Source organism: Molossus molossus, unplaced genomic scaffold (genome assembly GCF_014108415.1).
Source record: "Molossus molossus isolate mMolMol1 unplaced genomic scaffold, mMolMol1.p scaffold_m16_p_4, whole genome shotgun sequence".
NCBI lineage: Eukaryota > Metazoa > Chordata > Mammalia > Chiroptera > Molossidae > Molossus > Molossus molossus.
The window spans coordinates 78,705,738-78,718,724 of NW_023425377.1; the positions used below are offsets into that span (position 1 = coordinate 78,705,738).

Genomic DNA, 12,987 nt, shown 5'->3' on the forward strand with positions numbered 1-12,987 from the left:
AAAAGACTTCAGTTGACTCTGGATGTCTCCCACAACTTGTGGAGATTGAAGTGGCTCATGCAGTCCCAATCCGGCACCCACACGGCTCTGGGAGGACCGGATTTACCCCCTACTCACCTGCTCCAGCTCCTCAATCCTACCGCTGCCTCCTTCTCACCTTGCCTTCACCTGCGCCCCGCCCAGCGCCCCAGGCGCGTGCGCACAGGCGCAGAGAGTGGTGAGCGAGCGCGCACCCTCCGGGCACCGCCTCGGTAGGTCTCCGCCCCTTTTCCCTTCGAGGAGGCGGCCACCGGCCTGTGCACCGACGCCCCGGCGAGGGACAGGGCGGGGCCCTGCGCGGCTCCCGGCGCTGGCTCTCGCGAGAGGCTGGTCTGCGATCTCATCGCTTCCCCTCCCCGCCTTCTGCCTCCGGGGCTCCGGCTGCAGCGTCAGCCTCGGTCCGGCCTCGGCAGCTGCAGCTCATCACTCTCATCCCCGGCGCCCCTTGGCGCCCAGCGGCCCGGGTCCGCAGCACCTCCTGCCCTCGCCGCCCGGGTGCCGGCCTAGGCCGCGGCCTCTGCTCCGGGATCGTGTCGGCGCCGCCCGCTCCCGACCCGCCCCCTATGGGCCCCGGCTAGAGGCGCCGCTGCCGCCGGCCCGCGGAGCCCCGATGCTGGCCCGGAGGAAGCCGGTGCTGCCGGCGCTCACCATCAACCCCGCCATCGCCGAGGGCCCATCCCCCACCAGCGAGGGCGCCTCCGAGTGAGTGGGCCAGGACGGGCTGAGGATGGGTGGGTGGGTGGGGACCCCTGAGTAGGAAGATCGGAGGAGTGGGGCCCCCGACAGGAGGGATGGAACGTGGGGGAGACCCTGAGTGGTGAGGTCGGTGGGGAGGGCGTCCTGGTAGTGAGGTCGGAGTGAGGGGAGGGCCCTATGGATAAATGAGATGTGGGGCACCAAATAGCGACATTTTGGTGAGGGGGGCTCCTGAGTAGTGATTCAGGGTGAAATGATGTCCCTGCAGGAAAAAGATGGGGTATGGGGCCACTGAATGGTTAAATTGGAGTTAGGGGGGAGTCCCTGAGTAGTGAATCCAGGTTGATAGTTGGGGAGAGGTTTCCTGAGGGAAGAGGATGAGTCAGGTGTCCCTAGTAGTGATATCAAGGTGAGGAGGGGTCCTCACATACCCAGAACAGAGTGAATGAGGCCCTTGGGAGTGAGGATGAGGTGAGGAAGTCCATACAAGACCTGGAAAAGGGAAAGAGTTGCCTGAGAGATGAGGATGTGGGAGGGATCCCTGAAGGGGGAGGGGGCTCCCTGAGGGAATTTGTGGGGGGGAAGCCTGAGAAAATTCTGCTAGTTGGGCATGGGGGTGAAGCCCCTGAAGTTGGGGAGAGGTGAGGAGGTCCAGAGGAGGCTGGGGAAGCAGGGAGTGAGGGAAATTTGGAGGGGCAGGGTGTAGGGGGAAATAGGAGACATAGAGGAAAAAAATGGGGGGCCTGCTGAACCCCTGACAGCATGGATTAGCAGAGCCTTGAGGGGCTGGAGAGGTGCAAGAGGTTTGAGGCAATTGAGGGAGACAGGAGGATTTGTGGGGACTGGGACAGAGAAAGGAACATCTCTGGGTGGTGGGGGTTGCATGGTGGCAGAATCTTATTTTTTGAGGGAAAACATGCTTGTGAGGTCACACAGGGTGACTGTGTGGCCCGAGAAGTTTCTATGGCCTCCCCACTCCTGTTCTGCATGGTGGAGCAGAACAGGACAGTCCCAGAGGCCCCTGGCCGGGGTCCCTTTGCTGTGCTGTGGTGTGACCCCCATGAAAACCAGGTTTGAAGGGTGAATGGCATGTTTGGTGCCCCTCAGGGGACTTGGCCTTTTCTGCAACCCCAGTGATGGGTAGAGTGAGGATGAGGGGTAGGAGGTAAGTCTTGATGTATGTGGTTGTAAGTTGACATCTTTCTCTGTCTCCACGCGCATAGCTCATTGTGGGGATGTGTTCCTTATTCAAAAACCCACTCCTCTTCTTAGAAGACAGGTCTTTCTTCATATTCTCTTTCTTTCTTTTATGTGGTATCTGATATCTGTCCCTTCAAGAATTCTCCCAGTAGAGGAAGCCAGCCATTGGGATTCCAGGGTTTTTTATAACCACAGTTGACTTGCCATTAAATTTAAAATGGAATAATCAGCTGACTCCAGTATGCATTTTAGATGTCATAGGGCAGTGCTGGAGACTTTCCAGAGTCTGGCCTCAAAAGTTGCTTTTCAACCCTCCAGTGAAGGAACTGTGTCACATTCATTCATTTCTGTACCTTCCCTCTTCTGTCTATCAGAGTCCTTCTCATTCCTTCTTCATCGAGGTCTTGGTTCACCAAACATTCAGTGATCACCTGCTAGGTCCCCGGACATGGCTTAGGGGGACACTGTGATGAGCGAGGGCCATGAGCACAGGCTGTGCAATCAGGAAGGATACAGGTTTGATTCCAGATACTGCCACTTGCTAGCATTGTGACCCTTGGGCTAGTTACTTAACCTCTCTGACCCTGTTCCCTTATGTGTGGGTTGGGTCTACAAGAGACCTGCCTCTCAAGGGGATCATGAAAATTAAACAAAATAGTGTGATGGTGTTTATAAAGCTCTGGTACTTGCTCAGGAAATGACACCCAACGCCCTTGTCTTCCAGCTACCTCTTTGCAGTACCAGCTCAAGTGACATCTCCCAGTGGCAGGTCATCTTGTTCTTGGCCCATGTGCCCCTTTGTTCGAACCTCTTTATTTTATTTATTTATTTTTTTTAAAAAAAGTTCTCTTTTATTGTATATAAATAATGGTTAGTCCACATTACTGGGGGGAGGGGTTAGTAATTAATCCCTTAATCAACTCTTTTTTTTTTTTTTTTTTTTTTATCCTCACCCGAGGATATTTTTCCATTTTTTGTACAGATAGAGTAGGAGGGAGAGAGAGAGAGAAACATCGACGTGAAGGGACACATCGAGTGGCTGCCACCCGCACGACCAACCAGGGCCGGGGACAAACTGCAACCGAAGTACGTGCCCTGAGCGGGAACCGAACCCGGGTCTCTCCAGACCGCGGGCCGACGCTCTAACCGCTGAGCCAAACTGGCCAGGGCAAGAACCTCTTTAAATTGTAGGCAAAACATAGTCACTTGAGGATTGGAAAGTTCCTGAGAGACCATCCAGACTCCTTTCTATCCCCTGTTTGAATCCCTTCTATGAGATCTTCCCTAAGTGGACAGTCAACCTTGACTTAAACACCCTCAGGAGTTGGTGGCTGAGGACTGCCCCAGGTGGCCCATTCTCTTGTAGAGACTTTTCCCAGAGCTGCACTCACTCTCTGGCACAGTAGCCACTTGAAATGTGACTTGTCCAAATTCAGGGGATCTGTAAGTATAACATGCATCCCAGATTTCAAAGACTTAATATGAAAAAAGGTAAAATAAATATTCCATCAATTTGTTTATATTTATTGCACATTGAGAATTGTATTTCGATGTGTTAAAATCAAATGTACTAAAAGTAATTTCACTTGATATATCATGTTTTTTAATGTGGCTATAAATTTTAAATTGCACACGTTGCTTACATTCTTTTGAACAGCACTGGGTTAGTTCTTGTGTGCATTGTACTAAAGTTAACCAGCCTGTTACAGGGAACTGCATTTTCCTGCAGGATTTGGTTCAAACCCAAGGCATTAATGAGAATAGCTAATTGTCAATTGTACAGTAGTGCTCAGGGTATAATAAGAGTGTGCTGGTTGAGTGGAATGCCCTGGAATTGTCTGCACTGTTTAAATCAGGTCCCTCTTCTCCCTTCCAGAGCCCATGTGTAATTCATGTATGTTATAACTTCTGTCTTCTGCCCATTGGTTCTTGCTCTTTGCTCTGAGGCCACTGAAAACGAGTTCACTTTTCCATCCTCACAAAGACAGGTGTCCTGGCCCAGACCTTCTCTTGTCTGATGCCCAGTCATGTCTCCCCAGTTCCATGTCCCCTTCCAGAGTAGTCAGGAGCCCTTGTATCAGGAAGAAGGGCTCCTGAGTCTGATACCAGGGCCACTGAACCAGAGCTGGTCCTCCTGGTCCTAAGGTCTCCTAACCTTTGTGAGCAGGGAGAGAAATGGTGGCCTCAGTTCTAGGGGAGCCAGCCTTCTCTTCTGGTCAGCTGTGTGTCTGCAAGTTGTCTTTCTCTTCTGCCAGATCATCGGCCTCTCAAGCCCAAGAATCAAGTCTGATTCATCTCTGCATTCTCCTGGCTACACTGCCACATGGTACCCTCAGCTCAGGTTGAGTCATTTTGACAGCTCGCACACTCTTCACTAACCCTTGCCTTTGTGTCTCTATAGAGCAAACTTGGTGGACCTCCAGAAGAAGCTAGAAGAGCTAGAGCTTGACGAGCAGCAGAAGAAGCGGCTAGAAGCCTTTCTCACCCAGAAGGCCAAGGTTGGGGAGCTCAAGGATGATGACTTTGAAAGGATCTCAGAGCTGGGAGCCGGGAACGGTGGTGTGGTCACCAAGGTCCAGCACAGACCTTCAGGCCTCATCATGGCAAGAAAGGTGAGAGGTGGCCAGTGGCAGGCATTCTGTCTCCATGCTCTGTGGGCGGCATGTGGTGGGGATAGGTCCCCCTGGAGATAGGAGAGCAATTTGAAAGGTGCCAGTCTCTGCCTTCTTATTGGCTCCTGGGCTCAGAAGCTCTCCCATCAGCAGTGTGTTCTTGTTCCTGAAAAAGAGCTCGGCTTCTAGTTAGAATGCAGCAGTGCTGGCTTGCCTCAAGCAGCTCTTCCCTTCCATTACTGACTTCTGCCTTCCTTTGGGGATGGCTTAAATTCAGGTTCCCAGAAAGCTGAGTGGAGTTTTTGGAAAAAAAGGTAGAGAGTCAAGTCTCCTTAGAACTGGCATCACCCTAACTTCACAACCAGGAGAAAGCACTGCAGACCAAGACAGGGCCTCTGTTGCGATGGTCCCTGGGCAGTGGGTAACTAAACCACCTGTATTAGTCCAAGTTCTCCAGAGAAGCAAAGGTGTGAGAGGTGGGGGAGAGGTATTTTAAGGAAATGGCTTATGTGATCATGGTAAGTCTTAAATTTGCAGGGCAAGCCAGCAGGCTAGAGTCCTGGAGAAGAGTTGATGTTGCAGCTCAAGTCTGAAGGCCATCTGGAGACCTAAGTCCCTCTTCTTTGGGGGACCTCAGTCTTTTCTCTTAGGGCCTTCAACTGAGTGGATGAGGCCATCCACTTATGGGCGGGTTGTCTGCTTTTCTCAAAGTCAGATGATTTTCATATTAAATCACAACTAAAAAATTACCTTCACAATGAAATCTAGACTGGTGTTTGACCAGATAGCTGGGTACTGTGGGCACATTAAATCAGCCATCACTCCACCCTTCAGTACAAACTTTGGCTCTGAGAAGTCCCGAGCCTCCCTCATCTGGGCTCCTCTGCCACAGTGCAGCCTTCCGATAAACATGCGGACATAACCCCTGGGAGATAATAGGGAGTGGAGAAGAGGAGGATGTGACCATCTAGGAACAGTAGCGTCTTTTTTATTTTTAAATATGTTTTTATTGATTTCTTTAGAGAGAGAGGAAGGGGGGGAGAGAGAGAAACATCAGACAGCTGCCTCCTGCATGCTCCTACTAGGGATTGAGCCTGCAACCCTGGCATGTGCCCCGACCAGGAATCAAACCAGGATCTCTCAGTCCATGGGGTAATGCTCAGTCCACTGAGACACACCAGACAGGCGACAGTGGCTTCTAAACGTAACTGTGAGGACTTCATGTTGACAAATTGTTTAGCTTATACTATCGTGTTCTTTCAGATATTGAAAGCTGCATATTTCTGGAAGCCCAGTGTCCTGTCATTTCCAAATTGTACTCTCAGAAGCCTGACCACCCCATGCCTGGTGGATCCGTACACGTCCCACCTTTCCTGGGAACGATGTGCTTGGTTTCCATCGGGATTTAGCTCTGTAGCTATTTCTCCTGCCTCTAGAGCACTGCCCTCCCTACTAAAACCTATTTCTGTTCCCTTAGCACAGGCAACCTTTTCAAAACCAGAACAGCCCCAGAAATCTCTGGTCTGCCATTGCTTCAAACACCAGGAATAAAAGGCAGGTGTAAGATTCAGACTGTGACTGGGGGGGTACTTTGTTCTAGCTGGGTAGGGTGGGGGGCAGTGCTTGAGAACAGTGCTGGCCAGAGTTTGTATCAGAGAACCAGGGGTTCTCTCAGGCCAGCTTCGGAATCCTCCAGGAGTTCCCAGCATGCCTTGTATAAACGTGAATCTGGGAGTTTGTCTGTACTATAGCTATAGACTCTGTAGCAAGTCTTAAGAGTTTAAAACTAGGATAGATAAGTTCTGTAGTCAAGTTAGCGGTGGTACTCTCCCAGTGTCAGTTTCCTGGTATGGTCCTTCATCATAGAAGATGTCACTGTTGGGGAAGCTGGGGGAAGAGTACATGGGACTCTGCTGCTTTTGCAACTTCCCTGTGCTTCTTTAATTCTTTCAAAATAAAAAGGTATGGGTTTTTTGTTTGTTTGTTTGTTTTTGTAAGGTCCAAAAAATGAGGGTCAGGACCTCAGATTTTGTTCCCTGTATATTTTAACCTCCTCCCAGCAGAGAGTCAGACCAGCACAGGCACCTGCAGGCATTTGGCAAATACATTGAATGAGAAGGCTGTCCACCTGGGCATTGTGTGGTCCAGGGCTGTAACTCCCTATGGCCCAGGAGATCTGAACCGGTCTGTGGGAGTCACGGGTTCCTTGTAATGCATCTGGAATGCCAGTCCACCCAGGAGGCCTGTTGCCTCTATTCATTTGAGAGCACAGATGGGAAAATTACCAAGACAAAGTGGTTTTTAAGAAACAGTGGCCTCAGTCCTTCCTCCACTGCCCTGGCTGGAATTCCGAATTTCCCGGGAAGGCTGGTATGAATTCCATACATTCCAAGTGTGTAGGCTTATCAGATCTCCAAAGGCAGTCTGCCAGCAGGTGTGAGGGTGAAGGTTGGGTGGAGCTCCTGGACACCTATACAACTCCTGCTCTGTGGGCCAGCATCCTTCCAGTCCCTGTGATTGGCAGAGGATCATCCTAACCAGTAGGACGGGCTGGGGAAGCAGCAAGACCAGTTTGGTAAGGCCCAAGAAAACCAGTCTCAATTTCTACAGTCAGGCTTGTTTATAAATGTTTTCTTGACTTAGCATGGCTCTCCAACTCCTGCATCTTTCTGAGGGACCTAGGAACAAAACCACTGCATTACTTGGGCCAGGGGAGATCTTCGAAGAGTTTAACATGTTTGTTACACAAGCGGGGCTCCCTTGACACCCTTCTCTCTACTTGGAGCAAAGGAATGTGCGCTTCTACACTGAAGGTCATGTGACCTGCCCAAGGCCACATAGTAATACTAGCTGCTATCTTTCAAGTGATTGCCCTATGTCAAAGCCAATTCTAAAACCTTGACACATGTGCCCATTTAAATGGAGTGACCGCTCTATTTTACAGGTGGGAAAACAGGCTGGGTTGGGTCTTATCTGAATTAGACTGGAACCTTCATGGCTGACCCTGCCCTTGGGGAAGCTGTCAGGGTTTTACCTCCAGAATCCATGTCCCTCTTTCCCCAGTTTGTACCCTCCACCCCCTGTTCAGATCCCCTATCCTGCAGTCGAAACTGCCTTAAACTTCTTAGACAGGCTCGGTGTTTAGTTTGAACTCCCAGCACCGTTCTGATTTAATTAGCAATTGGGGCTCGATTGGCCCCAGAATAGTGCTATGAAAGACTGTGGGTTCTGGCAGTCTGTGGGCTTAGCCCCAATCCTGACCTGACTGCTCACCAGCTGTGTGTTTCTGGGAATAAAATTTAATGTCTTGGAACCTGAACTTCTCATCAGTGCAGTAGGAGCAGTTACCCTGTCCCCACCAGGGTTGCCACCAAGGTGAATTGTAAGCACATGTGCTCAGAAACATGCCCCTGCCTTCCCATTCCTGCTGTTTCTCTGCATACCGTCAGTGCTGGCTCCTGCTCAATGCAGAAGGTTTGCTTTACAAGCCCCATATATAATGGACCCATTAAAGCAGATCACGTAGCAGCAGCCCCTATGTTCCCTCTTTACCACATCATTCCTGAAAGCCTCTCACTTCCTGGGGCTTTGTTCCACATTCACACCACTCCAGGCTTCCAGGACCTCTGGGATCCTGTCCAGTTCTGCCCAGTTTTGTCCACCTCTTCTCTAAAGCCTGGTGAACTCTCACTCCCCTGCTGCTCGTTCGCCTGTGGCTCCTTTCAGGTTCTTGGTTGAGAGCCACCCTGGGTCAGACACAGCCAATGAGCCCTTGAAATGTGGTCAGTTTGAATCAAGGTGTGCTACATGTGCAAAAAAACACACCAGATTTCAAGGGCTCTGTATGAAAAAAAACCAAAAACTTATGCCCTGGCCAGTTTGGCTCAGAGGTTAGAGTGTCAGCCTTGGGACCAAAGAGTCGTGGGTTTGATTTCGATCAGGGGCATGTGCCTCGGTTATAGTTTGGTCCCTGGCCCTGGTCGGGGTCGTGCGGGAGGCAACCAATGGATATGTCTCTCTGACGTTTATGTTTATCTCTCAAAAAAAAAAAAAAAGGAAGAAAAAAACAACTCATTAATGTTTTTACATTCATCACATGTGACTACTTTTTTTTTTTTTTTTTAAATCCTCACCCGACGATATTTTTCCATTTATCTTCAGATAGAGCAGGAGGGGGAGAGAGAGAGAAAGATTGATGTGAGAGAGACACATCGATTGATTGCCTCCTGCATGACCCCAACCGGGGTTGGGGACGAACCGCAACCAAGGTACATGTCCTTGGCTGCAATCAAACCCACGACTTTTTGGTCTGTGGGCTGAAGCTCTAACCCCTGAGCCAAACCAGCCAGGGCAATACTTTTTTGATATATTACATTGAGTTAAACAAAAGACATGAAAAATTAATTTTACCTGCTCCTTTTCACTTTATTCATATGGCAGCTAAAGGATTTTTAAATTACATTTGTGGCTCGTGGTGTATTTCTGTTGGGCAACCCAGGTGTCCATCACCCTGCATTGTCCATCCATCAGCCTCCCATCTTCCATGAAAATGTCAGAGCTCCATTTTCAGAGCCAGCATCTCACCCCTTCAAAGCACATATGCAGCCCTGGCCAGTTTTGCTCAGCGGTTAGAGCATCAGCCTGCAGACCAAGGAGTCCTGGGTTCGATTCCAGCGAAGGGCATGTACCTCCATTGCGGTTCATCCCCGGCCCGGTTGGGGTCATGCGGGTGGCAACCAGTTGATGTGTCTCTTTCACATCGATGTTTCTCTCTTTCTGTCTCTCTTTCCCATCTGCTCTGTCTGAAGATAAATGTAAAAGCATCCTCGGGTAAGGATTAAAAATAAAAACAAAGCACATATGCACGTGCTGTCGGGCATCTCCTCACAGATGCAGTGCCACCGAAGGAGAGAACATACTGGAGCTCTGGTGTGATGCCATCCTGGAGTGGCAGGGGGAAGTGGGCAGTGTCCCAGGAACCATAGCCAGGGCTGGGTTCTGCAGGCTAGGTTGGGTGGAGAACCAAATGCCTGAGGAGCCCTGAGGGCTGGAGGGTCCGAGTCAAGGAGGCACTGCCTGGGCATGATAGGGGCACCAGGCTCCGTGCTGCTGGGGCCTGCCACAGTTCTCAAGGTCACAAGGGTCATTGGCATGGGCCTGTGAGCAGGTGGTGCCCCCCCCCCCCAAAAAAAACGTGTACTTAGTACACGCCCCTTTGTGCCTTGGTGTCCTTGAACAGGCAGTTCTTTGTCCCTCTGCCTGCAGCGCTGGCCTCAGTGTCACCTGAGCCCCAGATCACCTCTCCATGATTCCTCCATTGGGGCACCTCCACCATACTGGGGTTGTTTCACCTGCTTCTCTTCCCTCCTGATGGCATGTCTCTGAGCAGGGTCATCTTTGCCATCTTTCTCCTCATCACTGACCTCTGCTGTGACCAACTTTATGTAAATGTTGGAGTTGATGGCAATCACTTTCAGATACCTATAATCTGGCTCTGGCTCTCTGGCAAAGGGGTATAAAGCACATCTTTTTCTTAACGTATCACAGTAGCTAGAGCATCTAGGACTTTAAGTCCTGGGCTTTAGACCTGGACCCACAACCTTCACTCTGCTTCTGGGCAGTGGATCTTGGCTTGCTTAGGGTTTATAGTTAAGCATTGCTCCGGGCGTTTTGTCTGCTCTCTGTTCTGCATGTCTGTGGACAGTCCTTTGGTTTCTCACCTTTTGAAATGTAATAAATTTGGTGACAATCCTGGCTGCTGGCTTGAACTCAAGTGGAAGGGCAGCAAGGATCCTCAGGAGGTGACCAGAGGCTCTCTGCTTTTGTCTCGAGCCTGGAGGTGGGAAGGGCTCCAGAGAAACCCACCCCTGAATGAGGGGCTGAGCAGTGGTGAAGTAATCCCCTGCCAGGCCATTCCCTGGGCTGGGTCCTGGGAAAGGCTGGGAAGAAAGCTCCTCTGAACAGAGCTTTCCCTGTAACCAGCTGAAAAATGTTTGCTCTATTCATGGGTTTTTTAAACAACTTTATTTGAAATGCAATTCACTTACTGGACAGTTTACCCTTTTAGAGTGTATAATTCAGTGTTTTTAGTGTGTTCACAGCATTGTGCATCCATTGCCATCACCGATTTTAGAACATTTCCATCACCCCCAAAGTAGTCTCAGCCCCAGCCCTTGGCAACCACCAATCTGCTTCCTGTCTCTGGATTTGCCTGTCCTGAACATTTCACTTAAACGGAATCACACACTATGTGGCCTTTTGTGTCTGGCTTCTCTTTCTGAGCATCGTGTGTCCGTTTCATCCACATTGTAATGAGTGTCAGTGCTTCACTCCTTTTCGTGGATGAGTAACATTCCGATGTGTGGATGGACCACATTTTGTTGGGTTGCTTCCAAGTATTAGTAGTTGTGAATCATACTGCTGTGAACACATGTACATGTGTGTGCATGGATATGTGTGTTCAGTTCTGGGTAGATGGATACCTAGGAATGGTTTGCTGACTGGTCTTGAACGCTGTCGTGTGCACCTTAAGTGCAGAGGACTGGAGTCACCCCCACATGGCGCCCCTCAGCAGCCTGCTCTTAAACCCACTTTCCATTCCCTTGCAGCTAATTCACCTGGAGATCAAACCGGCCATCCGGAACCAGATCATCCGAGAGCTGCAGGTGCTGCACGAGTGTAACTCCCCATACATTGTGGGCTTCTATGGGGCCTTCTACAGCGACGGCGAGATCAGCATTTGCATGGAGCACATGGTAAGCACGGCAGAGCACCCTGGACCCAGGGGCCCAGCCAGTGTCCCCAGAGCCACCCGGGCTTGCAACCAGGGAGATGTGACAGGACAAAGGGTTCATGTAGAATGAGAGGGTGGCTGGTGAAAAGGAAGTTCTCTACCCTGGCTGGTTCGGCTCAGCGGTTAGAATGATGGCCCGTGGACCAAAGAGTCACGGGTTTCGTACCCATCCCTGGTCAGGGTCATGCAGGAGGCAACCAATAGATGTATCTCACTCACTGAAGTTTCTCTCTCTCTGAAGATAAATGGAAAAAAATATCCTTGGGTAAGGATTAAAAAAAATTACATAAAAAAAGGAGGTTCGCCCAGCCAGTGTGGCTCAGTGGTTGAGTGTCAACCCATGCACCAAGCGGTTGCCAGTTCGATTCCTGGTCAGGGCACATGCCCAGGTTGTTGGCCAAATCTCCAGTGGAGGGCATGCAGGAGGCGGCCAGTCAATGTTCTCTCTCATTGATGTTTCCATCTCTTTCTCTAAAGTCAATAAAGAAAAAAATTTTTTAAGAAAACAAAGGAGGTTCTCTGCCTGTGTCCCTCGGTATCCTGTCCTCAGAGACCACAGCACACCTCTTTCCAAGGCATCCCTCCTGGAAACAGTCAGTGCCATGCAAGCTTACATGTATAGGTTCCTTCTTTTTTTTTTTTTAATCCTCACTCAAGGACATTTTTCTATTTTTTGTTCAGATAGAGTGGGAGGGAGAGAGAGAGAGAGAGAGAAACATCGACGTGAAAGGGACACATCCAGTGGCTGCCACCCTCACGACCAACCAGGGCCGGGGACAAACTGCAACTGAGCTACGTGCCCTTAGCAGGAACCGAACCCAGGTCTCTCTGGACTGCAGGCCGGTGCTCTAACCGCAGAGCCAAACCTGCCAGGGCCCTTCTTTTTTTTTTAATTTTGTGTTGTTGTTAATCCTCACTCAATGGTATTTTTCTATTGATTTTTAGATAAAGTGGAAGGGAGGGACGGAGAGAGAGAGAGACACATCCATGTGAGAGAGACACATCGATTGGTTGCCTCCCACGTCATAGAACCTGCAACCCAGGTACATACCCTTGACCAGGAATCAAACCTGCGACCCTTGGGTCCACAGGCCGAAACTCAGACCAGGCGTGGGGAATGTCTGGCCTGCAGGCTGTATAAAACCTGTGAAATCAGTACCAGCTAACATCACACGCCTCACCAAATTAGCCTGACCAAATATAGCAGGCTAATTTTTAAGTTGATAATTTTGTATGGCCCACAAATGATGTTATAAATATCCAAATGGCCCTTGGCAGAAAAAAGGTTCCCCACCCCTGCCACTGAGCCAAATTGGCCTGGGTGAGTTCCTTCGTTTTTAAACGCCAGACGCCCTACTCCCAACTTTGCTCTTTCACTGGGTACAAGGTAGAAATTATTTTCTGTCAGCATATCGAGCCAGCTCTTCTCCCTCTGTCTAGTATTCTGGCATCTGCATATACCTGTAAGGTAATTTACTAAACTCTTGTTGGTGGACACTGAAGTTGTTTCTGACCCCTGCCCTGTTTTGAATGATGCTGCCTTGAATGTTTTTATATGGATACAAGCATCCCCGATGGGATTGGGGGGCCCAAGGGTACATGACATTGAAAATTTGATGGATGTTTCCAAAGTGCCTTCAAAAGAGA

The 12,987-nt window shown here is 50.0% G+C and overlaps 1 protein-coding gene across 1 annotated transcript in view; it reads left to right on the plus strand.

Moving 5' to 3' along the window:
* The first annotated feature begins 392 nt into the window (after positions 1–392).
* Positions 393–12,987, plus strand: part of MAP2K2 (mitogen-activated protein kinase kinase 2) — a 29,560-nt gene continuing 16,965 nt past the window's right edge. Inside the window, exons 1-3 of the mRNA XM_036240298.1 lie at positions 393–741; positions 4,337–4,547; positions 11,156–11,302. Coding sequence (XP_036096191.1) covers positions 650–741; positions 4,337–4,547; positions 11,156–11,302 — 450 coding nt within the window. The 5' untranslated portion in view covers positions 393–649. The remainder of the gene's footprint in view (positions 742–4,336; positions 4,548–11,155; positions 11,303–12,987) is intronic.